The sequence below is a fragment of the Sylvia atricapilla genome, chromosome 3 (assembly GCF_009819655.1).
Source record: "Sylvia atricapilla isolate bSylAtr1 chromosome 3, bSylAtr1.pri, whole genome shotgun sequence".
NCBI classification, from domain to species: Eukaryota; Metazoa; Chordata; class Aves; order Passeriformes; family Sylviidae; genus Sylvia; species Sylvia atricapilla.
In genome coordinates this window covers 2,938,173-2,965,886 of record NC_089142.1, presented here as the reverse complement: position 1 = coordinate 2,965,886, position 27,714 = coordinate 2,938,173, and the positions used below count along the sequence as shown (strand labels likewise).

At 48.1% G+C, this 27,714-nt stretch overlaps 1 protein-coding gene across 1 annotated transcript; it reads right to left on the bottom strand.

Moving 5' to 3' along the window:
* Positions 1-8,000: 8,000 nt before the first annotated feature.
* On the bottom strand, positions 8,001-20,908 carry LOC136358680 (L-threonine 3-dehydrogenase, mitochondrial-like). The gene is made up of 10 exons (XM_066314619.1): positions 20,788-20,908; positions 17,753-17,864; positions 15,330-15,529; positions 14,963-15,005; positions 13,764-13,834; positions 13,099-13,248; positions 12,611-12,783; positions 11,572-11,662; positions 10,903-11,172; positions 8,001-10,703 (listed from the first exon to the last, which is right to left on the bottom strand). Exons 3-10 carry the CDS (start codon positions 15,511-15,513, stop codon positions 10,564-10,566), a joined length of 1,122 nt encoding a protein of 373 aa, XP_066170716.1. The 5' UTR covers positions 15,514-15,529; positions 17,753-17,864; positions 20,788-20,908; the 3' UTR covers positions 8,001-10,563.
* Positions 20,909-27,714: the final 6,806 nt, after the last annotated feature.

The window sequence follows — 27,714 nt, the reverse complement described above, 5'->3', positions numbered from 1 at the left end:
GTGGGACAGATTCTTTTGCTTCTCCAAGCCCCGGTGTCCATCCCATATCCTAGGATGGGTTTCACAGCCTCCTAACTCCACCAAAATCTGTGCCAGGCCACCTGTAGCTCATCCTTGGGATGTCTGTGCTGAGGGAGGTGGAATCAGGAGAGCAGCAGCAGCAGCAATGAGACAGAGGAGGGAACATCTCTGAGCCAAGCGTGGGGTCTAGGGAAGGGACCCTGAAGGATATTTAGGAAAGAGGTGATGCATCATGGGGATAAACTCGTTTAAAGAGGAATCAGTAGTTCCAGGAGGAAGGAAATCCTTCTGGAAAACAACAACAAAAAAAATTACCTTGCAAGGCAGTGCTTGGTCCCTACCTGACCAGTCTTGTCCCCTCTGGGAGTGACAACAACAATACAGGGCTCAGTCATCCCTTTGTCCTTGTCCTGGATATCCTCTGTCCCAAAGTCCTGCTCCTCTGACGGGCTCCAGATCGCACCAGCAGATGGCAAGATGAGCCCACATTTTGGGGTGAAAGTAACCACTAGTGGGAGAGAGACCTGGGAGCCTCCTGTGTCAGGGTGGGGCTTCTCTTGTGTCTCATGTGGGCTTCAGGTCACCCCAGGGCATCTCCCTCACTCCTTCCAGCTGCTCCTGCCTCAAATTTTCCATATATTTGACATTTTTTGTTTCTCTTCCTCTCAGTGAAGTCAGTCCTGGGATGCAAGGGAAGGGCTGATGGGCAAATGGACTGACACTCAGGTGTGTAATGCTCCATTTCCTTGGGGAGAAGGTTGTAAAACACCTATAGCATGGGAGGCTGGGGGAGAAAAGAGGGGAATGGCCAGGTTTCAAGACCTTCAGGAAAAAAAATTTGAAAAGCAGTGTTGGTCCCATGTATCCTGTCTCAGCAGAACACCTGGTTGTGGTCCCTGCCTGAATTTGACCATCTTGGGAGAGATTTGATTCCCATCCTGCCACTTTCCATTCCCATTATTGGGAATTTACTGAAATTTATTTCAAGTTGTTTCCCCCCTCTCTCTCTCTTCTTGTCTTCCATTCCAACCTCCTGTTTATTCTGATTCCATGATTCTGTGATTCCACAAAAACAGTGACACATCTGGGGAGAGGCGAGCTGCTTTCACAAGAATGAGTGTATCTCAGTTGTGCATAACCATCATTTTTCCTTGAAAATACAAAACAGTCAAACATCCAAACAAAATCCAGTGCTGGGGGAGTTTTGAATCATCAGCCCCTGCTGACATCATCATGCACAAGGTCCTCAAAATCCAGGGTGCAGGGGAGAGAGGGTGGGATAAAGCAAAGCAGCTTGTTGGCCTGGGCTCAACATGTCAGGATGGAGAATCCTCTACCTTCCACTTCTTCAAAATCATTCTTTGAGCAGCTTCTCTGAGTTTAAAGAAGAATCCTGGGCCAGATGTTTCTCTGACACCAAGCTTGGACATGGAAAAATTTTTCAGAACATGTTGTGTTGGAAGGGAACATAAAAACTACCCAGTTCCACACCCTGCCATGGGCAGGGACACCAGGCAGTTGCTCCAAGCCCTGTCCAACCTGGCCTTGGACACTTCCAGGGATCCAGGGGCAGCCACAGCTTCTCTGGGCAACCTGTGCCAGGGCCTCACCACCCTCACAATCAGGAATTCCTTCCCAGTATTCCATCTAGCTTTGTCCTGCTTCAACTTAAAGCCATTCTCCCTGTGTCCTGTCCCTCCATCCCTTATCCCCAGCCCCTCTCCAGCTCTCCTGGAGCCTCTTTAGGCTCTGGAAGGGGCTCTGAGCTCTCCCTGGAGCCTTCTCTTCTCCAGGTGAACACCCCCAGCTCTCCCAGCCTGCCTCCAGAGCAGAAGCTCCCCAGCCCTTGGATCATCTTCTTTCCAAAGACTTCTCCTGCCTCAGCAGTGCTGTTTGCCCCAAGCACACCCCAAATTTTTGCAGTTGCTTCATCTTCTCTACCCAGAGCACAGCAACCTCCTCCACCTCTGCTCCATCCTCCCAGCCAAACCAGCACCAGTTTTTTAATGGCTTATGAAGAGAGGACAAGTTAAGCCTTAAATTAAACTTTCCACTTCAACAGGCACCTCAGCAGGATGCGGGCCCCTGCCCTGGCCAGACAAGTAAAGCTGTGTCTGGCTCCAAGGGTCTTGGAAGAGACGGAGAGGCAGCTCCTGGTGGAGTGGCAGGTGGCTGCCATGGGAAGGGATTTGGGAACTGGCAGGAGAGCAGCACAAGCCTCCAGCCCAGCAAATATCTGATCCCTAGCCATGGGAAAAAAAAAAACAAATTGAAAAGCATCAGCCAAAGCCATGAGTGGAATCTTCTTGGCAGTAATGGAACAGTGTTGGAAGAGCATCCAGGCTCTGAGCTCTGTGTGAGCGGCTCTGCTGTCACCACACCATCATCATCATCATCATCATCATCATCATCATCATCATTGCATTCAGCATCTGAGTCAGGCCTGAAAACTGAAATAAGGCCTTTCAAACTGACAGAGGGTAGGCATAGATGAGATATTAGGAATAATTTCTTCCCTCTGAGGGTGGTGAGGCCCTGGCACACTCAGGTTTCCCAGAGAAACTGTATCTGCCCCTTGGTCGCTGGAATTATTTCAGGCCAGATTGGACACCGGGGCTTGGAGTAACCTGGGATAGTGGAAGATGTCCCTGCCCATGGAAGATGGTCTTTAAGATCTCTTCCATCCCAAACCATTCTACGGTTCTACTATTTTAATGTGGTTTTTTTATATTTAAATTATCATTTATTTTATTTCCCTCCAGCCAAGAGCCTGGGGACTCTGGAGCACAGTCTCTCCATGGATCCTAGCCCAACAATGACTTTTTCCTGCTGTGCACAGCCCTCCTCCATCACAACTCCCTTCACACCACAGCTGGAATCTCTGGAGAACCAAAACTTCCCAAAAATTTCCCAGGCCGTTGCACAGATACATTGTCTGGAGAGGGCTGTGGTGTATCCCCAGGGACTGAGGTGCCACCATTCCATGGAATACAGACCCTGATGGCTTTAGTCTCCTGCCAGCTGAGGCCCTGGCCCACTGCCAGGCCTACGTGCCCTGGGATGGGTGGGAAATGTCCCCCAAAGGCTCGGGGTTATCTCAGGCCAATGGGCCCTGCTGCTGTTGCCAGGCAGGAAGGCTGGAGGTGGGAAATCTGCTCCTGGCACTGATCCCAGGACACGCTGCCAGCAGAGCAAACAGCCCCGGGGTCATCAGCACCCAAACGTCTGCTCTGTCACCCACGGGGTGCCCAGAGAGACCCTGGGCCTCTTGGTCAGGGGACATGGCAGCTTCTGCACCCAGAAGGGATGAGGGTCCTGTGGGTACATGGATAGATGGAGGGATGGATGTGGATGGATATGGATGTGGAGGGATGAATGGATGGATGGATGGATGGATGGATGGATGGATGGATGGATGGATGGATGGATGGAAGGATGGATGGATGCAGATGGATGGAGGGATGGATGGATGGATGGATGGATGGATGGATGGAAGGATGGATGGATGCAGATGGATGGATGGATGGATGGATGAATGGATGGATGGGTGGATGGATGGATGAATGGATGGATGGAAGGATGGATGGATGCAGATGGATGGAGGGATGGATGGATGGATGGATGGATGGATGGATGGATGGATGGATGGAAGGATGGATGGATGCAGATGGATGGATGGATGGATGGATGGATGGATGGATGGATGGAAGGATGGATGGATGCAGATGGATGGATGGATGGGTGGATGGATGGATGGATAGATGGATGGATGGATGGATGGATGGATGGATGGATGGATGGATGGATGGATAGTGGGATGGATGGATGGATGCATGGATGGATGCATGGATAGTGGGATGGATGGATGGGGGGATGGATGGATGGATGCATGGATGGATGGATGGATGGATGGATGGATGGATGGACGTGTTGCCATTTTCTCGGCAGCTCCTCATCCAGACAGTGTATTAGAAACAGCTCCACAAACCTCCGGGTGAGCCCTGTGCCAATTAGTGCTTTGGAAGGCCTCTGCCCTCCATAGAGGTGGCAAAACTCATGGAGAAGTGAGAGGAGAGGGGGTGGGGTCGAGCTTTGGGCCAGGGAGCTTGTCCAGAAGACCAGAAAATTTTTCACAATGTGCTTTAGTGGGAATGATGAGATCCAGTCAAAGGTTGGACTTGATGATCCCGGAGGTTTGCTCCCACCTTAGTGCTGATATTCCATTCTGTGTTACTGTGATCGGCTATCCTGGGCTTGGATGAGCAGGATCTGCACATTACTGATCCCTCTTCCTCCTCCTGCTACCCTCAGTTATGGCAAATTCAGCTCTGACTCAATTGGGAATTACTTTTATTTGCTCTATGTCTGAGCTTCCACATCACCTTTAGGTGGGGGAAAGATTGCAGGAGGAATTTGGGTTATGCCCAGTCTCCAAAGTACATTTTCTTCCAATAAAGCTGAGTGTGACATCTCTTGGTCTCTGCCGTGTCTTCAGACCACACCAAACCATGGAAAAAAACACATGGATGTGGCAGGAGGAGAAATGATGAAAAAGGAGAAATCTAAAGAAAGGAAAATCGCTCATTTATCGACTTTCCTCCTTTTACTTTCCCCAAGGGCAAGTGCAGCTGGGAAAAATGCAAGCACATGTGTGTCCTTCAGGATGGGGCTGGACTCAGGCAAAAGGAACTTACATTATTTCAACATTATACACCCACATCAACCACAAATCCACACCAAACCAAGTTTCTCTAGAGCTGGAGCTCAATAAACCACTTATCCCATGAAACAGCATCATTGGGGTGGTGTTAGTGTGCAGCCAAACACACTCAGACACTCTGTGATGGGTTCCCTATAAGACACCCTACCAAAAAAAGTCATTTTAGCAGTTTATCACAATGTAGGACATGTTTGCAAGCTGTATCTGAGCAATTATGGTGTAATTCCTGTATTTACCAGGGGAATATTGCTGTGGATATAGTGAAAAACTGATCCCACTAAAGTAAGTAAGATAAAAAGATAAAGAATTATTAAAAATAAAATAGTGATAAAATACTAGAACCCAAAAATATCTTAAAAATGAATTACAGATTTTGGAGCTCACATGGTTCATATTCATTTAGAAGATCAAATTTTTCCTTAAAATTACAAAAATTAGAAAGGTAAGGATTTTTCCTAAACCTCCTATGAGAGTCTCTCAGCATCACAGGGGTCCAGGAAAAAGTGCTTTAAAAAAGCACCAAATCTGGTGACTTTGGGGCCGTGTTGGGTCCAAGGGTACGAACACTGGACTTGACTTTCTCTCCTCTGACTCATCCCTTTCACAACAGCTCTGCCAGTGACTGATCTTTAACCTGGAATTGTGGAAAGGCTGGAGAGATGAAGGACCTGTTGTGTCACAGAGGTGAGGTGACATCACCCTGGCAGCAGTGCCCCTGTCGTGCCGAAAAACGATTGGATCACTGTCCTTGGAGCCGGGTGTGCCCTGCCAAAGAGCCTCCTCTTTGTTAGGATTGGTCCAAAGATCATCCCACACATCCAGGGAAGTGCCGTGGCCTCACTGTGACAGGGAAGTTCCTGAGGATGCATTCCCAGCCCAGTTTTCCATTCGCCTTCACATTCTCCTGTGGAAGAGTTCACAGGACTGTGGATTCATGGAATGGTTTGGGATGGAAGGGAACTTTGAGAGCATCCATTGCCACCCCTTGTCATGGGTAGGGACACCTTCCACTATCCCAGGTTACTCCAAGCCCTGTCCAAGCCAGCCTTGGACACTTCCAGGGATACAGGGGCCACCACAGCTTCTCTGGGAAACCTGTGTCAGGACCTCCCCAGCCTCACAGGGAGCAAATCCTTCCCAATGTCCCATCTATCCCTGCCCTCTGGCAGTGGGAAACAATTCCCTGTGTCCTGTTCCTCCATCCCTTGTCCCAAGTCCCTCTCCAGCTCTCCTGGAGTCCCTTTAGGCACTGGAAGGTTCTCTCAGGTCTCCCTGGAACCTTTTCCTTTTCCAAACTGAGATATCCAAGATCTGCTTGAGGTCAGAAGAAATATTATCCTGTACCCAAGGTCTTTCCTACTCTGCAGATCCATAACGAGATGGGGGGACAGGCCACAGGGCTGTTTATATTTTTTGTTAAAAAGTTTAAATCCCCTCAAAAGTGAACATTAACCTGTGTGCTGCAACTTTTCAGGAGCTCCAGGAGGCTGCACAAGGACTATAGGGGCAGGAAAACATCCTAAACTGCTCCCAGTTGCAGAAACAAGGGCATTAACTTTCTTTCCCGGCTAAGCAACGTCCGCTCCCAGATTCAGCTTCCACAATGGTGCTGCTGAGGCATAAATGTCTTTTGAATTGCATCTCCACAGCCACGTGTGCCAGCTCTGAGCTGCTCTGTGTCATCCCAGTCATCCTGAAGTCACTGGGTTTGTTCCAGGAGCTGCCCCCTCCCTGCTCCTCAGCCCCAGAACACCACAGTCCCACGGGGAATTTAGGATCACATACAGTTATGGTATGAAGCCAGAAATCGCCTGGAGAGCATTTGTCTGGCCTGAGGCTCCAGAAGAAGAGCAAATGCCAGCTGATGTTCACCAAAAATAGACACAACCTGTCTGCAGGGCTCAGGAAAGCCACCAGGCCTCCTGGCTGAAACACGGAGTGTGGGGAGGGGGCTGCAAGGTGGGGATCCCAGCCCCTGGATTTCCCTCTGGATAACCCAGATGGTCTCCTCTCTTCACCTCCCTGGGCTCATCTTCTCTTCCCTGCAGGAATGTGGAGCTCCTGAGGAACAGTTAAGAGCTTGATTCCATCCTGAGGAGTAGCAGAGGGGGTTAACAAAAGCACAGGGGTTAATCCCCCAAATCCCTCACACCTTTCCACTGAGGGAAAAGCTTCCTCCTCTTCTTGCACCTGATGTCTTAAACAGCCAAGAGAAGAAAACAGCTCCAAGCTCCATCTAGCCTGGCCTTGGACACTTCCAGGGATCCAGAGGCAGCCACAGCTTCTCTGGGCAACCTGTGCCAGGGCCTCACCACCCTCACAGCCAGGAATTTCCTTGTAATATCCCATTCCTCCTTATCCTGTCCCTCCAACCTTGTCCCAAGTCCCTCTCCAGCTCTCCCAGAGCCTCTTTAGACTCTGAGCTCTCCCTGGAGCCTTTTCTTCTCCAGGTGAGCACCTCCAGCTCTCCCAGCCTGGCTCCAGCTGCAGCAGCTCTGGAGGCAGCACTGCTCACAGCCAGGCTGGGCTTGTGTCAGACAGGACTGGACAAGATCCAGCCCAAGGATCAAAGGGAAGCAGCTGGGAAGAGCACGGTGCTGCAACACCCTCCAAAGCACAAAGGCCACGTCAGTCATTAAACTGTGGTCAAGAGGAATGTTCCCTCCACCAGAGGTTCCCATCATTAGAAAGCTGAGGTGTGGAAGGAGGGAAAGGCTTCATTCCAGCTGCAGGGAGGGTTTATCCATGGATTAAGGCAGGGTGGGGCTGTGAGGAGTTATGAGCGTGATGTCCTAAACCCAAGCTTCTCCTGCTGCCCCAGGTTGCGCAACATCTGGAGGCAGGACCTGCTCAAACACAGAAACAGGGACCCAACAGGGCCCCAGCACCCTCACAGCCAAGAATTTCTTCCCAATATTCCATCTATCCCTGCCCTCTGGCAGTCTGAAGCCATTCCCCCTTGTCCCAAGTCCCTCTCCAGCTCCCTTGGCTCCATCATCACTGGCCAGGAGCTCCAGCACTGCTCCAGCCAAGGATGGCACACCCAGGATCCATCTGCATAGGATTTTATTAAAGTAGTTGTGGGTGATGCCTAACAACAGTTGCAAAAATCAAAAAATATTCTTAACAACCTTTTTTTACTCTTTTTTTTTTTTTTTTTTTTTTTTTTTTTTTTTTTTTTTTTTTCCCTGAATAGGTAATTTAACAGCCACAGTGCTCAAGCGTCACAAGGGAAGTCTGCTACTCTGGTAGCAAAAGGTTGGTATTTTGTACCACATCAAGTTGGTTTAATGCAGAAAAAAAAAAAAAAAGTGACATCATTACAAGAGAAATTAATGTGGAAGACATGGGGGAAAAAATATACAGATCATTGGAGAGACTGAAAATGAGAATTTCAAACGGGAGATGGACCATGCAGACACATTTAATAACATTCCCTGATTGTTACCACAGTTTCCTCCAGAACCACTCTCTACTGGAACATGGTATATTTCAGATTTTAAAAAAATAATTGAGTTGCTAAAATGGCTGCTCCTAAATGAGGCCAGTAACATCTTGACAGGAAAAACAAAACTGCTCAAAATGCCACAGGTTTGAATTTCACCTTTGTTGTGACACTTGTTCCAAGGCTTTTGTGTAATTCCACCACCAAGGACAGTGTTTCAATAGAAAGAACATTCCTGCTCCTCACTCTCATTGGCTCCAATGAAACTAGAGCTGCTAATGAGGATGAGGGGATCAGACCCCAGGACTTTGAGTGATGTAAGGAAATGGAGTGAGACTCATCAACAACTCTTTATTTTACACTTCCTGAGGGTGGAACAGAGGCACTGAGGAGTGGACAAGAACACTTCAGTTCCTTTCCAGCCCTTCATCTGCTGGCTCCAGAGATAATCCAGTCTGGATCCCATCCCTTTGGGCAGGGCAGAGGACAAAGCCCAGCCAGTCTCTCCTCACAGGGTGTGAAGGCAGGGCCAACAATAATACTTGAGCTACCTGAGAGTTACAACAGTGGCCAAAGTTTAAAATCTTGTCCTTTCAGCAACGTAAACAATATAAAAATGTTTCTGTAACAGCCGAGACCCTTGAGTTTAGATACCTGGGAAATTCCTACTTATGCCCACAGATGAAAGGATAAAATAAGTACAAAACCAAGAGATACAAGTGTAACAAATGTTTCAAATAACAGGGTTTCACTACAGAATCTTCACTGGAAGGTTACTTTTGTGAGGAAACATATTCCCTGCAGAAGTCCTGCACAAAGAGACAAAAGTCTGATCGTGGCAGGGTTACAGAGAACACAACAGACTCACAACCACCAAAGCACCATCAGAGAAAACAGAGCAAACAAGTTGTAGGTAAAAAAACCAAAAACAACCCACAACCCAAAAAACCAAATTTGAATGCTTCTACCTACACACACTACTGGAGTATACAAGACAAAAATAACCAAAAAAACCCAACAAAATCAAACAAACAAACAAAGAGTTTCCTGTAGGGAATTTTCAATCATTTTGAAAATGAAAGGTATTTTTTCTTTGAAAAAAAAAAAAAAAATAAAGTCCAAAGCTCCCAGAGGCTGGTGCTCAGCTCAAACTCACATCCACGGAAACTGGTATTTTACCTACAAAGACTTTCCTGTCTCTCCAGTTTGTCATTTCCTGAAGCTGCTTTTGAACTGACACGTCTTCCTCTCATACATGGACTAAAACTCCCTTGTTCATCCCAGAATCTCCTGTGCATGAAACCCAACGAGCAGAACAGCCTTTAGCTGTAGCTTAGAAGATGGTTTCAGCTTCTGGATCCCTCTCTGAAGAATAAAAGGGTATAAGTTACATATAAAAAGCACCTACAAACAGTGCACAAGGAAAATGGGGCGAACAGGAAAGATTTCCAAGGCTGACCTGACTCTACAGAAAAGCTCCATCCTCAGCCCACCTTTAAAACTTGTTCCAGGCAATCTAACACTGTGCAGGGACACCAAACAACTGGGAGAACCAAAATTACTGCTAAAAACCCCAGCCAGGGGCTTGGCCTCCCTGAAATCCCACCCAGACTCACATGCATGGAACAGCTCTTTGGATTTTAGCTCTTCCTCCAAGGTTGCACTGAAAGGAGTACCACTTGGAGAGAACAGGACAGAGCTTTGCTTGTAAACCCTGGGTTTTTTTAAAGCATGATGAGAATTCAAGTCCTATTCCACTTCACATTTATAAGCAGCATTATAAGAATGCTTACTCTGTATGCCCTAGGTATAGAAAAGTGTATGCTTAGACAGCACTAAAGAGAGATATAAATAGGAGCTGTTGAGCAAAGTTTGATTTCAAACTAGAATTGCAACAACCCCCTGCAACTTGGAAACATGAAACAGCTCTTCTGTTGTCTCTTCTGTAAGCAAAGAATAAAAAAGGATCTTGCTACAATCTAACATCCTCCACCAGGAAAACGCAAAACCTATCCTTGACTTTTCATGATCTGCCTGAAAAGCCAGGTTGGACAATGCTATCCCATGCTGTTTGCCAAGGAAGAGGCAGGAATGATTGAAGAGCCATCAGCCAGAAGTGCGTGCTACTTTTGGTGTTTTTCGTTAAGTGTGAAAGTTCATGAACTCTGTGTTTGTCAGCAGTGCTGTGTTTGGGGGACAGCACCCAGTGCTGTTGTTTATCTAAAGGACATTCCAGCTACAGGACATTTCTGCCCAACTCTGTCATTACTTACAAAAATTTGTAACTGACATGCTCTAAGACTCAGAAAATTAGAAACTAAAATTCGGCCATTTCTTCCTGGTCCTCTGTGGAAATCTGGAAACATCTGAAAGCATTTCAGTTAGCTTGGGCAATCCTGGAGTCAGACCCAAGGTAGCTAAACATCGTGGTCACCAGCTCGGGGAGGTCATAATCGTGTTTCCAACCCCAGTCTCTGCGGGCGTTGCTGTCGTCAAAGTTCATGGGCCAGCTGTCAGCTGCAGGGAAGAAAAAGAACCAGGAAAGGTGAGGTCTAGGAAAAACCTCTCTGAACTTTGAGATGTTTCATCACTACTGAAGCTGAATTTTGAACCATAAGACTTGAACTGCAGTTTGTCAGTTTCAAAAAGGAAAAGAGGCTTTATTTCACCCTGATGATGTTTTTTCTTACCAGCTGCCAGGGAGGAAGATACTAACCTATGGCCTGCTTGACTTGATCCACGTTGTAGGTCAGCTGGAGCTCAGGGACATACTTCTGCACCTCCTGGGCCAGCTCCTCAGGAGTGAAGCTCATGGCACTGATGTTGTAGGTCCTCATGGTCAGGGCTTCTGCAGGAGCCTCCATGACCTCCAGCGTGGCCTTGAGGCAGTCATCGATGTACATCATGGGCAGCCGGGTGTCTGGCCTCAGGTAACACTTGAATTTGCCAGTCTTTATGGCATCATGGAAAATCTGGACAGCATAATCTGGGGAAGAGAATAAGGGATGTGTATGATTTGTGTTGTGCACTTTGTGACAGTCAACAAACCTCAGACCAACCTCAAAGTCTTCTGTCTCAAATGTGGCAGCAGGACTGCGTGATATTCATCATGAAATCACAGGAGTGGTTTGGGTTGGAAGGGAGCTTAAAGACCACCAAGTTCCAATCCCTTGCCATGGGAAGGGATGCCACTCACTACCCCAGGTTGCTCCAAGTCCCCCGACCTGGCCTTGGACTCTTCCAGAGATCAGGGCCTCACCACCCTCACAGGGAAGAATTTGTTCCCAATATCCCGTTTAACCCTCTAGCAGTGGGAATCCACTCCCCCTTGTCCTGTCATTCCATGTCCTTGTGAAAAGTGCTCCCCAGCCCTCTTGTCACTCACCAGTTGTTCCCCCTCCAGGCTGGGAATCAGCTGAGATAATCCCTGGATACCTGAGGCAGCGGAAGTCCAGCCCATAGCGGTAGTGGTAGTACTGGGAAGGGGAAGGGAAACACGGAGTTACACACCATGAGTTGGTGACACCCACTGATTTCACAGGAAAAACGTGACACGGGATGACCCTTGAGCTGGCCCAGGACAGGGATGAAGGGAAAGGAATCACTGAACAATCCCCATTCCCTGCCTAGCAGCTGATCTCCCTGCTTGCCCTTTTCCAGCTCACATCCACATCAGTAGACATGGATCTTTGACATGGATTGTCATGCTGCTGATGTAGGGTCTACAATGTTTAAAAACTGAACATTCCCAAGTTTGTGAGACTTTCCAGGACAATACAGTCCTCAGCCCTACATGAGCAAACTATAAAAATATCAGCTTTAAAAGTGTTCTTTATAAATAACTACAAAGCCAAAAGAGAAGTTGTGCATGTGCAGACTCCCAAGGCTTTGGCTTTAGTCTTTTTTTGGAGAGGAGGAGTAAAAAGTCATTGTGTACCTGCTGTCACAAGGCTTTGTGCACTGTCCTTTCTGCAGTGCCATTCACATCGGCACAGAGGCCAAAGCCATAAAAAAACAGGGAAAGAAATGACACTGAAAGTCAGCTGTTTGCCAGCTTCCCATGCTTTGTGTTTTTCCCAACAAAACCCAAAAGATATTTGACCTTCTGAGCAACCTCAGACTATTCCTGAGTACTGAAGTCTGAAGGAAGGAAAAATGGGGAAGAGAATGAGTGAGGAACCTTACAAAAGCAATGATGTTCCAATCATAGAATCATGGAATGGCTTGGGTTGGAAGAGACCTTGAACATTCCAAGCCCTGCCAAGGACTGGGACACCTTCCACTATTCCCAGGTTGCTCCAAGCCCTGTCCAACTTGGCCTTGGACTCTTCTAGGGATGGAGCAGCCACAGCTTCTTTGGGAAACCTGTTTCAGTGAGGTTCTCCAAGACCTTCTAGGAAATGAATAAAATAAAAAATTCTCACTTCTCCCATGAGTTCAGCGTGGACCTTGGAGACTCCATAGATTGTCCTTGGTCTCTGAATGCAGAGATCAGGAGTTGGATCTCGAGGAGAGGTGGGTCCAAAGGCCCCAATGGTGCTTGGAACAAAGAGCCTCAAATTATGCTCAGCTGCAATATCCAGAACATTGTGTAAACCTGGGAAAAAACCAAAACAATGGATTTATCAGAATATTTCTGATGTGGGAATTATAGAATATTCTCAGCTGGAAGGCACCCCTCAGGATCATCCAGTCCAACCCCTGGCCCTGCAGAGACACCCCAACAACCCCACCCTGTGCATCCCTGAGAGCACTGTCCAAACACTCCTGGAGCTTTGGCAGCCTTGGGAATGTCACCATTCCCTGGAGAGCTCTTCCAGTGCCCAACACCCTCTAGGGAAAGAACCTTTCCCTGCTATCCAACCCAAACCTCTCCTGGCACAGCTCTCAGCCCTGAAAACCCAGCACACACCAGTGATGTTGACAGCTCTGGCCAAGGGCACGTTGGCCTCTCCCACGGCGCTGAGCAGGGCGCTGTAGTGGAAGAGCCACGTGATGCGGTTGTTGACCACGATCTCCCGCAGGTTCTTGTAGTCCAAGATATCAGCAAAGATAAAAGGACCTGGAGGAGATGGGAGCAGTGGGAAACTGGCTGTCAGGAAGATTCTGCATGAAGCTCAGGCTGCTGTTTCTACCACCTAAATAAGTCACTAAGCAGCGATGTCGAGGAAAAATTTTAGCAGGTTTCCAGTGAGAACCAAAAAAATCTTAAATCCTACTCGATATCCACCTCATAATAAATTTTCATTTCATTTTCAAGTCTCATTTCCAACTTCCTCCCTCCAAAAGAATAAAAGCACCTCTCTCTACAGCAGGATCACAACGTGCCTCAAATAGTTATTCCAGTCAGCAAAGTGGCAAAGGAGGAGTGAAAAAACGCACAGAGAAATATTTAGGAAAAGGGAATAAGAGAAGAAACCAACATCTTGGCAAGATTTCAAAGCAGAGAGGCATTATGCAGAAGGTTTGAACAGCAGCTTGTCAGTGTAATCCACTTATCACTTTGATAATTAGTTTATGAACATCAGAGGTAAAGTCAAAGATTTTTTTTTTCCATGTGCTTCCCCAGTCACTTACCACTATAAAAAACATTATCTGCAGGCTTTCTAATGTCAGACAAGATCACATTGTTCTTTCCAAAGCGTTTCCTGTGTAAAAATACCCACAGGGAACAGTGAGTCCACAGCTTTTTGAGATAATCCATCAGTTGCTATTTTGTTTTGCAGGAGCGATAGCTGAGGAACAATATTTTCCACAATAAAATCAGTTACTGCACTAAACAAAAAAAAAAACCTCCCAACAATCCTTTAAATATCAACACAGCATCTTTAAAAATGATAAAATACTTCTGGTAGCAGTCAAGGTCTGTATAAGGAGAGAGAAATTTTTTAGAAAGTGAAAATAGGCTGGGAAAAGAGACTTTGCTACCTTTTTCTTACAGAAAATTTTACCCAGGGATAATTTACTCCCCTGCAGACAACAAAAAACCCCATTGGGATTGTTGTAACTGCAGCTACTTTTATACCAACTAAGCAAATAGAAGAGAGAAATTGTGACCTTGTGCTGATCATCACAAGGCTGTTGGAGAGCGCAAATCTGGGGGCATTGGAGCACATTCTGGCCTCCCATTATTTGGATAATTTAAAAATATATCACAGAAATGATAGCAAATATTCAAACTGCCCCAGTGTTGAGTGCAGTGAGTCTGCTCACTTTTAGTCTTGGTCCAAATCTGTGGGCAAATGATAAACTGGAGCTGAGCTGGATGTGGACAAGGACATGGACCAGGGAGAGAGCTCTTGGAGCATTTCACACTTCTTGGAAAGATATCATATAAAAAGGAGGTAACTGTGCTTGAGGTGGGGGAAGAGGAGAAGGAAAAAGAAGGAAAACTCTGAAGGCTCAGACTCTGAATACTCCCATTTAACCAGAAGCAAACAACTCAGCAGACAGTTCCTTAGACAAAATCCTGCTATTTTGGGAATCGTGACCAGTGGACACGCAGAAAGTACGTCAGAAACCCACAGCAAGCACAGGAGGTACAAATAAAATGATGGCGAAAATTTAATTATAGAATCATTAAGAATCATTAGGGAAAAGACCTTTAAGATCATCAAGTCCAGCCATTAATGTTATTTACAAAGCCAAGAGGCAAAAACAGCATTTGAAAAATAGGATTTCTTTTATAAACAATTTTCCAGACAACTACTGCTCCTAGAAGTGATGGCTGAAGCTGGAATTCCTCACTCACAGCAAGCCAGGGAATGGTGACCCACCTGAGCAGCTTTGCAAGACCCACCCCGAGCTGGCCAAGACCACCTAAGAGACAAAAATCAGAGGAAAAAGGGGGGTCACAATATAGAATTCCATTATTATCTCCATCACATCAAGAATTAGCGTGATTTTGTCAGTGAGTCAGGAAGCTTTTACTTTTTTTTTTTTTTCCCCCCCCTCAAGGAACTGGTTCTAGAAGAGTTCTGGAACTAAAACTGGGCCCCAATCTTACCACCCAACGGGGAAGATCATCCCTTCCAGGATATTTTGGGTATTTTTGCTTCCAGAGCTGTGCTCTTTGGGGAAGGAGGAGAGCAATAGGGAAGCTCAGCTGGGAAGCAGGACCCCAGCTGTGCCAGGAATGCTGACCTGTGATTAGCACCCGGGGATGATCCGACTCGGAGAAGGTCACCGAGTGGAAGCTGGCGTCGGAGGCCACCTGCCGTGGGGACACCCCGATGGTCCTGACAGGCACCAGGGACACCCCACAGCCACAGCCAGAGCTCTGCAGCAGCTGGCTGGCAGCTCTGCCCAGGTTCCTGATGACTGGCATCTTCCCCCTTCAGGCGCTGCCAGGAGAGAGAGAGAGAAACAATGAGTCACGAGTTATTCAACCCCATTAAACGGCTTTTAAGCGTTGCCCCAGAAAACTCCGCAGGGATCCAGAGGAACTTGATGCCATCCAAGGGCTGGAAGCAGCCTGGGATGTAACATGAGCAGAGGTAATGTATTCCCTGGAGTGAGCTCAGGATAATATCCACAGTGCAGGAAAATGGTCAGGGAGAGCACTGTAAAACTCTCAAATTTCAACTTTTTTTTAAACGTCACCCAAAGCTGTGATTTTAAGCATAAAATGAAGAACAGAACAAAACAAAGCTGCTATAATGCCACGTCTGGAGTGAAAGTTTTGCAGGCTGCTGTGAATAAGCGAAAACTCCTCAGGATTGCATCAGCAAGAGCTGCTGGGCCAAGGAGGCAGCAGGAAATCTCTTGGGAAAAAAAGGGAGATTTACTCTGATTTAATACTCAGGATGGACGGTACCCAGAAAGCAAACAGAGGAGCGGCAGGGCTTAGCCAGGCCTCAGGAAAATGCCTTAAGTATTTCACATAATTATCATTTACTCTGGGCTGCATTCAAGTTTGGGTTCTTTCCTCTCCAAATCTTTCATATTGGGGTAGGGAATGCAAAGCACCCCAAAATAAATGACACCTGCAGCCACAACTGGTCGTTTCTGAGGTGCAAATTTAATTCTCTCAAACGAAATCCTCAAGGCGCAATCATTTATTTCTTCCTTATTGCTTCTGAAGGATTTTTAACTCTTCCCCAAGGATCTAGAATACGTAAATTCCCAGATGAAAGCATATTTCAAACTTGTCTGATGAGGTTACCCTGTCAAATCCTTTCTTGGGGCATTTATTCTGAAAAGGAGAGTCACCTAGATGGAAGCTCTCCACAAGAAATTGCAGCAGTTCATTGCTGCAGATGAATTCCAGTTGCAGAGAAAAGCAAACGAGTGATTAATGTGGGTGTTCCTTTCACTTTTTAGGTCACCTGACTGAGAATTTTCTGGTACTTGAGGGAGTCTTGCAATTTAAATACAGATTTGCTAAACTGCCTACTGTCCAGCAAGACAGCTCCATAAAATTTCTATTATCAAAAAAAAATCATTTAAACTGATCAAAAAGGCTCAGTTTGAGATGCCCAGAGAGGTGATGGGAGTGCCCATCCTTGGAAATATCCAAATTCCATCTGGACACAGACCCAAGCACCAGCTCTCATGATAATCCCTTCCTATTTCAGCATGGAAAAATAAAATCTTCCAGCACTTAGAGAGATTCACTCCCTGTGTGATTAAAAAATTTCCACTCCAACTACCTGAAAAGGCATTTTGAGCTCTGCACAGTACAAACAAAAGTTGGCCGTGACTAAAATTGGTTTCCCACTGACAGGACTGGTTTTTCCAAACACATCTGGTGTGAAACCACAAAAGCTTAAGCTAAGAATTTACTCCCAGGTCTGACTCAGAACAGTAAATGCATTTTATACCAGGCACTGAAAGAGCCAGACAGCAGAGCTGCTGCAAAAACCTCCACTGATGACATTTATTTCTATTTCAAACACAAAAGGGGGAAAAAATCCAGGTGTGACTGGCTACTATAGTTGCCATAAATGCACAGATATATAAAGAAATCAATATTATGCCTTAAAAAAACTTCCCCAAATAGCTGAAGTCAGCCCCACGCAGTGATTAACTTGCAAAAGCAACTCAGACAGGAAAGCCCATTCTGCTAGATCCAAGTTTCCCATCTTAAATAACTTCCAGGAGTTATTAGCAGCTCTGAACACACACAAAAGAAATAGTTTAACTAAAGTAAAATCACTTAAAATTTCATAGGCTTCCCTTTTTATTATCCTAAAGGGGAATTCTTCTGTTCTGTTGGGAACTGAAGAGAAAAAAAATATCTATATAATACACAGATATAATTTATAGTGGAAGGTGTCCTCGCCCATGAAACAGGATGAGTTTAAGGTCCCCTCCAATGCAAACCATTCCATGATTTCATGATATATTTTCAAACTCCCCTCCCATATCCCCTTCTGAAAAGTTTCTCAGTCCCTGATCTCATTTACCAACTCAAACCCATATCAGAAAGTGTCAGCAAAATGAGGAAGTTTTATCCTGAAACAAAGTTATTTCCCCCACCCGACTGATTTAAATCAACAATCAACACTAATTTTGAGGATTAGGCAATGGAATTGCAGCCAGAATTTCCCCTCTCCTGTACTCACCTGGCCCTCAGCTGGTGATAAGGCAGAAGCAGAGCAGAGAAGGCAATTTATAGGACACTGCCTCTTTGGAAAGCCAATCAAAACCTGGCAGAGAGTAGGAGTTGTCCCACACCTTAGGGAAAAAAAAAAGTGTGTGTGAGAGCAGCAGCAGCAGCCAAGGATATCACTGGCTGCTTGATTTCTGTCTTGCTTGATTTTGAAGTGTCTGAAAGTTTGGGATAGGAAGGGAAAAGGTGCACAAGGTGCACAAGCAGCTCCTCCACATCTCAGAACCAGCCAGCCTCGGCTGAAGGACAGATTTTAAACTAATTAGTGGCAGTGCAAAGGATTAGTAGAAAGCAAACACGTGTTCCAGTGTTCAATAATCTTCCAGGATAGCAGGAAATTTCTGGGGTTTGTAAGAAGATTAAAGCACAGGGAAAGGGAAAAGAGGGAATCAAGAAAAAAATTAAAAAAGACACATTCATAAAATGACATTTAGTGAGTGAACTGCCAGCTGCTGATCCTCTGCGAGGTTTCCAAGGTGTTACATAAGCAGCAACACCTGTTGCTCACATAAAAGTCAAAAATGTTTATGGAAACCAGAAGTTCTTGTAAGATAGTTATTAATAGAATGTCACAGTGATAAGAAAGATAAAAAAGTCATGGGATTGGTCTGGAAAGTCCCACTACAAGCTTCAAAGAAAATGGGAGAGAGGGAGGAAAGAGAAGTCAAACCAAACCCCAGAGCTCCTACAGGATTTCTGGGGCTGCACAGCTGCTGGGATGCTACAGGATGCCCCTCCAGGGAGCTAAACCAAAGAATACAGAACTTTCTCCCTTCGAAGAAAATCAAGGGTCTCTCCAGGGCACAGGATCTCCCAGATTCCCAACCGCATCCTCGGGAACATGGTCCACACCAGCACACTGAGCTCCAAGTTCTCAGATCCCATCTGGCTCCAAACCCCACAGTTCTGCTTCACACCTGAAGATTTGTTCATGCATTGGGAAGCCCCTCTAATTTTCCCAACTGTATCAAGAGCTTGAGGAGAAAGACTGCACCTTCCTTGGGCAATCCAGAAGATGATGCACAAGCCACGCTGCCCATGGGAAAGCTTCTCTGGTGCCCAAGTGCTGCCAAGGGGAAACTCCATCAGATCCCTGCATTTGGGAGCACTCAAGCTGCCACAACTAAGGGATACCCTCAGCTCAACCCCAGAGGCTGCTGCCTGGATAGCTGGACAGCCCAAATATATCACAGGCTTCCAAGAGCCCCCCGAGGCTGGGACACTGCGTCTCTGCCGGTGTCCCTTGCCAGGGGGGGTGTAAAAGGGTGTGCAGGCTGGAGCTGTTCCCTCTGGCAGGGAGCTGGTGGCCAAGCTCAGCTGAAATAACCTTGACACACAGGCAGGGCTGCTGTCCCAGGGGTGACGCACGGCCGGCGACGAGGCCGAGCCCCTGGCCGAGCCTCCCAAGAGAAGACGTCAGCCCGAGCCGGGAGGGACTCGCTGGAAACCTGACCTCAGCCACCAAAAATAAACAAAAGAAAAAAAAAAACAAAACAAAACAAAACAAAACAAAAAAAACACAAAAAAACCCAAAAAAAAAAAAAAAAAAAAAAAAAAAAAAGAGATCACGCAGCTGCTGAACAGGGTAAAACTCCCCGTGCAGGTAAGGCAGGTAAGGAAGATTGGTCCAGAATGTCCAATGTATCCTGGGCAGCAGGGGAGGGGGAGATTGTGCTCCTCGGCCCCGCTCAGGTGAGACCCCACCTGCAGAGCTGTCTCCAGATCTGGGATCCAACAGCAGGAGGAGCGGAGCTGCTGGAGCAAATCCAGAGAAAGCCACGGAGATGCTCCAAGGGCTGGAGCCCCTCTGCTCTGGAGCCAGGCTGAGAGAGCTGGGGGTGTTCACCTGGAGAAGGGAAGGATCCAGGGAGAGCTCAGAGCCCCTTCCAGAGCCTAAAGGGGCTCCAGAAGAGCTGGAGAGGGACTGGGGACAAGGGATGGAGAGACAGGACAAGGGACGGTGGCTTTAAACATTAAAAAAAAAAGGTAGGTTTAGAGAGAATATTGGGAAGGAATTCTTGGCTGTGAAGGTGGTGAGAGCCCGGCACAGGTTTCCCAGAGAAGCTGTGGATGCCCCATCCCTGCAAGTCTCCAAGGCCAGGCTGGACTGGACTTGGCGCACCCTAGTCCAGGAGAAGGTGTCCCTGCTCATGGCAGGGGTTGGAACTGGATGTTCTCTAAGGTCCCTTCCAACCCAAACCATTCCCCGATTCCCTGGCACTACACCGGGCACAGCCTCCGCTGATGAAGCCAAGAGGCCGGTGCGGGTGACGGGCAGGAACAAAACCCGCCCGGCCCGCAGCCAGTCTGCGGTGAGGCACAAAAGTGCCACGAGCACCGAACCGCCTCCCCCGCCCCGATCCCGGTCCAGAAGCGTCCCCAAAGTGTCCCCAAAGTGTCCCCAAAGTGTCCCCAGAGGAGCGGACCGCGCGGTGCCGGGGGAAGCCGGCCCTCCCCCACCTCATTCATTCGGCCGCGCCGGGAGCGGAGCGGCCCCGCGATCCCAAATCCCCCCAAAGCAGTGCCCACAAAGCAGTCCCCCCAAGCAGTCCGCCCAAAGCAGTCCCCTCAAAGCAGTCCCCCCAAAGCAGTCCCCCCAAAGCAGTCCCCCCAAAGCAGTCCCCCCAAAGCAGTCCCCCCAAAGCAGACCCCCCAAAGCAGTCCCCCCAAAGCAGTCCCCCCAAAGCAGTCCCCCCAAAGCAGTCCCCTCAAAGCATTCCCCCAAAGCAGTCCCCCCAAAGCAGTCCCCCCAAAGCAGTCCCCTCAAAGCAGACCCCCCAAAGCAGTCCCCTCAAAGCCGTCCCCCCAAAGCCGTCCCCCCAAAGCCGTCCCCCCAAGCAGTCCCCCCAAAGCAGTCCCCCAAAGCAGTCCCCCCCAAAGCAGTCCCCCCCAAAGCCGTCCCCCCAAAGCAGTCCCCCCAAAGCCGTCCCCCCAAGCAGTCCCCCCCAAAGCAGTCCCCTCAAAGCCCGGCGCTCACCCCGCTCTCACCCCGCGCTCCCGCCGCCGCCGCCCCTTCCCTCAGCCGCGGGCGCTCGCGCCGGGGCCGGGGCCTGACGTCAGCGGCGGCCGCCCCCGGGATTGGGCGGTGACGTCACACGGGCGTGATGTCACCCGCCGTGAGGGGCGCGGCGGCCCCTCAGGGGCTGAGGGCGGGCGGTGCCCGGGGGACACCGCGACACGGAGAGGTCTGGGGGACAAGGGAGCTTAAAGCTCATCGCATCCCACCGCCTGCCATGGGCAGGGACACCTTCCACTGTCCCCGGTTGCTCCGAGCCCTGTCCGACCTGGGCGGGAACACTGCCAGGGATGGGGCAGCCGCAACTTCTCTGAGAAACGTGTCAGGGCCTCATCACCCTCACAGGGAACAATTTCTTCCCAATATCGCATCTAAACTTGCCCTCTGGCAGTGGGAAGCCATTCCCCCTCTTCCTACCACTCCATGCTCTTGTCCCAAGTCCCTCTGCAGCTCTCCTGTTGGTCAGCACTCACCGACCGAGCTCTGACTGCACAGCACTGGTCACAGAATCCCCGAATCCCAGAATCCCTAATTCCCAGGGTCCCAGGACGGGTCAGCTTGGAAAGGATGACTGGAGCCACCTCCCTGCTCAAGAATGGTCATGCCAGAGCACAGGATACAGGGCTGTGTCCAGACCATGTTGGAATATCTCCAGTGAGGAGACTCCAGACCCTCTCTGGACAATCTGCTCAGTGCTCAGTCCCTGCACAGGAAAGAAGTCCTGCCTCCTGTCCAGGTGGAACTTGCTGGGCTCAGTCCCTGCCCGTTCCTCTGGGGCCATTGCTGAGGCCCCTGGAGCAGAGCCTGGCCCTGCTCTGAGCCCTCCCTGCACACAGGGACACCCAGGGCTGAGTTCCCTCTCAGGATCTCCTCCCGAGGCTGAACAGCCCCAGCTCCCTCAGCCTTTCCTCCTAAGGGAGATGCTCCCTTCATCATCCACCTTTCCATCACACACGGGTACAATTGTCTCTCCTTGCCTGTACCACCAGCTCCTTGACTGCCCAGACATCAGAGAGGCATGTAGAACCCAAATGATCTTTGAGTTGCTAAAAATCACCTCTGCATTTTTTCTGCCTTCACATCTATCCAGTGGCTGCTCTACATGAACAACTGCTAAAATTCACCCTCCCTCAGTCAGACTCTGTTTTTTAGTGTTCCCGCTCTTACTTATTTACTGGAGGTCACAGTAGCTGAGCAGGACTTGTTAAGTTTTACACTATTTCCTAAAAGTTCAATAGAAGGAGATGTTTCTCCCTTTCCCGTCAAGGTCATCTCACATGTTTGGTCAAGTCCTAAATGGCTTCAGCCCAGCAGAATGAGCCTCCTGGTTGATCTTGGGTGCAGAAACCACCATTTGCTCAGCCAAGAGGCTCCTTGTTGGGACAGGGACTGTACTAATCATCGTGTTTGTGCTCTCTGCACGGCTGAGTTGTTGCACCGTGCCTCAAAACTGGAGATCCACCCTCCTATCAGCACCCACACTCACAGCTGCTCCTCGAACTCCCTGGCAGCCTTTACCATATCACAGGACAGAGCCTGCTGGCTGATTGTGTGCAGGAGATAGCCATAGCTGTTCTGAGAAAAAACTCATCCTAGCAATACTTTTTTTAAAGTGGGAGATCATGAAGAGAATAAAACTGGTAGAGCTGCATGTCCACAGCAAGGACCCCACTGGGGTGAGGCTGGTGCCCAGATTCTGCTGGACTTCACAAGGGAAAACTAAAATAGCCTTAGAAAAGGAAAATTCTCTTGATATCAGGTATATGGAACTGGAATAGGATGGCACTTTCCACTGGATACATTTCTTTTTACACTGTTTGGGAACTTGACAATTCTCTAGAGGACTAGAGTGCTGGAATGAGCACATTCTTCTTGAATGAAGAAAAGCTGAATGTACGGTGGATTATGAACCCAGGTTCAGTGGTTTTGGATCTCAAACCACACAAAGGAATGTGCCCTGTAAAGTGACAAATGCAGCCCTACATTTTACCATGTCTTTCAGAGCTGTTTCTGCTGAGGTTTCAGAGCTGCGCTTCTTCCTTGCAAATTCTAGCTTTTCATTGTCCCTTCCTGGGGAATTATTCTTCATTTGAAGCCCCTGCAGCTCCAGCTGGTAACTTAATAGGAAAGCTGTGGCTGCCCCAACCCTGGAAGTGTCCAAGGCTGGGCTGGACAGGGCTTGGAGCAACCTGAGATAGTGAAAAGTGTCCCTGCCCATGCCAGGGGGTCAGAACTGGATGGGCTTTAATGTCCCTTCCATCCCAAGACGCTATGGAGGGAGCAAGGACAAAGTTTCACATTTCCCAGCCAAGAATCTTTCTAAAGAGGGGCCTTACTTGGTCCCAATTGCAGAAATCCAGAAACATGTCATGGTTTGGTGCAGTCCAGGCACTGCCCAATTTCTTCGACATCCAGTAAAGCTGCATGGAGCAGGAAGTTCTTAAGGGAGTTCTTAGTGAGCAAGCATGAGGGATTAGAGGGCCTGGAGCAGTTTGTGCAAAGTATTTGGAGTTAAATCTGATCACACTTTCTAAATCTCCAAGCAGAGTCCTGGTGTGATAGGGTTTTGCAGCTTCAGAAGCAGGGCTTGAGGTGGGAATCCCACTCCTAAATCAAGGTTAGAATCATAGAATCTTGGGATTATTAGAGCTGGAAGAGATCTTAAGGGACCATCCAGGTTCTTCTGCTGTTCCTGACTGAGGGAGGGGGTGACTTCTGGCAGCACAGGGAGCTGCCCACAGCAGAGGCTTGGGTGTTGTTGCCCTCCTGAGAGGAGCACTGGGAGTGTGTGGGGCAGTGAGATGTCCTCTGAAGGACAAAGTGACAAACTGCTGGCAGGCAGGATTCCACGTTTGATGGAGCCATGATTTGATCTCTCAATTTGATCCAGAAACTCTTCAGAGAGAAGCTGATCAAATCCTCCTTTCCCTCAGCTGATCCTGACAAGTCTTCTCATTCCCAGCAGCATTTGTACAAAGAGCTTCCAGATCCTTCTCCTCTGGATTCCTTCTGCTGAGCTGTACCTCCAGCAAACAACATTATTACTTCCCCCCCCCCCCCCCTTATTCCAAACACATCTATCTTTCACAACCACAAACATTAACTCTCTGAGCAATCCTGAAGAACAAAGGCTTTGAGATAAGATTATCTTGCCACAGAGGTGTTTATAAGCCTTTCCCCCCCACCCCCCTTTCCCTTCTACTTATGAATTCCACCCCTTGGCAGACAAGTTGGGATTGTTATGTAATAGCTTAGTTACACGTAATTAGAGGGCACAAAATTAGAGATGGAGCAGAGATATTATCCAGTGTGGATGGCACAAGCTAACCTGAGTTACTAAAGCACATGTGTGAGTTTGTGGAGGAGAAAAACATTAATGATGAGTGACTGTAAATCTCCTGGATGTACAGTGACAGTGTCTGGCTCAGAAAGTCCTTCAGCTGTAGGTCCCAGAGTCTCTGAGAGCACTGTGGGGAAAAAGCTGCTGCTGGAAACAAAGGAATGGGAGGATTTTACCTTGATTTGCTGGTGTTGCTTTTATGTTCTGAGTTGGGTTCCTTGAGTGATGAGCAATTCCTGCCTCAGCACAGCAAGGAGCAGAGGAGGAGCTCAGCAAACCAACCACTCTCTCTAAAAATGCTGGATTTTAAGCCATTTATTATAAGCAGGACATTGAGCCACGAGGGAACCAAGTGCAGTAATTGTATTTGTGAAGCACGGGGCATTTCTGTTTGCTGGACCCACTTTGATTGTTATTCACACAGTGGTGTCATTTTATGTGGTGTTCAGCTTATCAGCCTCTGTTTTAAAAACTACTTGCACTTGAGTCATGTTTACCCTCCCTCCGAGCAGTATTTTGTATTTGAAGGTGCTGCTGAAGGTAAACCAACCTCTTCCTTTGACGTGGAGTTCTCATTTAATCGTATTTTTTGAACACTGCTTATCTTTTCTGAAGGCTGTTGAATTTCGCGGTGTTCTGCAGATGATGGTATTCCCATCTTGCCTAATTTCTGCCCCAAAACAGGTTTTAAACAGTTCACAGTGGGGAAGACAGGAGTTAAAACACCCTCCAGCTTTTGCTTTTTCATCTTCCTCCATGTAAAAAGGCAAATATTCAATACTTTATTTATTCCTCAGGGGATGTCTTCCCTGTCTCTGTCTGCAGGGAGGGCTCAGAGCAGGGACCAGGCTCTGCTCCAGTGGGCCCAGCAAAAGGATAAAAGGAATGGGCAGGAACTGATGCTCAGGAGGTTCCACCTGGATACAAGAAAAAACTTTTTCCCTGTGCAGTGACCAAGCACTGAATAGATTGTTCAGAGAGGGTCTGGAGTCTCCTCCCTTGAGATATTCCAGAATGAACTAGACACAACCCTGTGCCCTGTGCTCTGAGATGCTGGAGCAGGGAGGTGGCACCAGATGACCTCCAATGGTCCTTTCCAATCTGGCCCAACCTGGGATTCTAGGATGAGCTGCAGTCCTGACCAGGAACATGGATGCTGCACAACAGCCCTCGAGCACATGGATGGAACCACACGTGGGAAGCAGAGAGAACAGCTGGAGGTTTCCTGCAGGAACTGCTTCCAGGCCACACAGGAAAGGTGGCAGCAGATAATTCCCGGACCAGATCCCCCATGTGGGTAAACCTAGACAGAGCCTCACTGAGCTGTGGTCACTTGAGAAGGGCAGGGATCCACCACAGTTCTTAGAATCATGGAATGGTTTAGGTGAGAAGGGACCTTAAAGCTCATCTTGTTCCACAGGCTGGGGCACTTTCCACTATCCCAGGTTGCTCCAAGCCCTGCCAGCCTGGCCTTGGACACTTCCAGGGATCCAGGGGCAGCCACAGCTCCACTGGCCTGTGCCAGGGCCTCCCCACGCTCACAGGGAAGAATTTTCTCCATATATCTCAGCTAAATTTCTCCTCTTTCAGCTTGACCCAATTACTCCTTGTCTTATCACTACAGTTCCTGAAGGAGAAACCCCTCTCCAGCTTCCCCATTGCAAGGGGGAGCCCACAAATCCATACCAGGTCGTTTTCCTATAGTTTTTCCAGCAGCCTTTGCTGCTGCTCAGAGATAGATTAGTCAGGAAGTGGAATTTTGCCTGGATTTTTTGTGGCTCTCTGTCCCTCAGACCCAAGCAAAGTTGCAGTTCCTGAAAGGATCTCCTGCTCTGTCCACATGTGCCCCAGCAGCCACTAAGAGTCACCAAGGAGGGACACTGAGCTGGGCCTCGGTGACAGCTCAGCCACACAGGATGTGAAAAGAAGAAACATCTTCTCCCTGTGGTGCTGAACTGGCTTGACCCTGACACTCGTCATGCCCAGCAGATGTGACACGGGCTGTGCCCGGGCACAGGGAGGTGTCACATCGTGTTGGCAGCACGGGACAACCTCACACTGATCACAGTCAGGTCTCATCTTCCCTCTGTGAGTGAAAGCGTCGCTTTTGCACCCGAACGTGTGTGTCACACCGCATTGCTGCCTGCTTGGAGAAGGAAAAAAGGGAAGGTTTTATTTAGAGGCCGTTCTTTTTAATTAAAAGAATGCACTCGATGATCTTTAGTTCAATTAGATTTGCCTTGTGCTTTCTGTTTGTTTTGGGGTTTTTTTGTTTTTGTTTTTTTGGGTTTTTTTTTTTGTTTTTGTTTTTGTTTTTGTTTTAATGAGAGGTGAAAGCACTATGTGAGCCACAGACGCCTCGTTTTTCAACACATTCTCCTGGCATCATTCCCCTCCCTGTGAGCTCCTGCAAAGCCAAAACACAGATGTTCCCCCTCCAGGTAGGCTGGGAAGGAGGGAAGTCATTGCTTGTGGCATCTTCCACCTGGCTGTTCCACTCTGGGTGTGAGATCCCTGTCTGAAAGGAGCCTCTCAGCGGGGTTAACCCCTGCTGGGTGCTCACAGCCTCAAAACATCAGTGGCTGCAGCCACATTTCCTTGTGCAAAGGGACCTTGTGGCATCTTGCACCATAATGGACCAGAATCAAACCCTCAGTGCTCCCCAGATGCTTCTGTGCTGCTTCTTTCTTAAAATTAACATCTTTTTTCTGTGGCCATGGGGCAGCAATCCTGCAAGGATCTTCCATCAGGAGATACCCCAGTACTGCTCATGCACTGATGGCAGATAAAGGATCTGGTTTCTTTTGTATCCACAATTTTAATTTTCCCATTCATGGTGATTGGTTTTACACTCACAGAGTTATTAATGTTGGAAAAGGCCTTTAAGAGCACAGAGTCCAACCTGTGACCAACTCCCACCTTGTCAGTGAGAGCAGGGCACATCCAGGTGTTAAAGACAGATGAAACACAATTAAGGACAGCCCACAGCAAAAATAGTTATTAAAAAAAAAAAAAAAAAAAAAAAAAAAAAAGACACCAGACCTGTGAGCAGAAGTGCCTGAGGGGGACAAGGCAGCACAAAGCACCATCATCACCACGAGAAAAATCTCCAGATAAATCAATCTTGAAGGCATATGCTCCAAATAGTAGCTGGATTAGTCCTTAGGACAAACCTTTAGCTGTAAGGAAGTTCTGGCAAAGATCACTTGAGGCGGGAGGAGTTTGTGTTGCTGAGAGATTTAAGAGCAGGTTAGGCAGGAACCATCAGCAGAGATGTGGGTTCAGTGGATCCTGCCTCAAGGCAGAGAGAGAGGCTCACAAACCTCCCCTCTTCAGATTCAGCACCTGAATCTCTCCCCTTTGCTTGCTGCCTCTCCAGTAAAGACATAAAAGAAGGAGCTGTTTATCCTGGGAATGTACAAAGAGGTCAGGGGTGCAAGTTCTGAGGTTACACAGTCCTCAAGAAGCTCCAGCCTGCAGTGCAACCAGCCAGGAGGAATTCTTGGAGCCCAGACAGATCCTTTGTTATTTTTTGGAGGAAACAGCTCCCTTTGTTCCC

Bases quoted from the DNA above. Each gene is read 5' to 3' on its own strand.
- LOC136358680 (XM_066314619.1), bottom strand. From the start codon at position 15,513: ATGCCAGTCATCAGGAACCTGGGCAGAGCTGCCAGCCAGCTGCTGCAG. The intron at 15,006-15,329 runs GTCAGCATTCCT...TTTGTCTCTTAG, and splicing joins TCCCCGGGTGCTAATCACAG to GTGGTCTTGGCCAGCTCGGG. The intron at 11,663-12,610 runs GTGAGAATTTTT...TCCCCTTCCCAG, and splicing joins ACGCTGAACTCATGGGAGAA to TACTACCACTACCGCTATGG.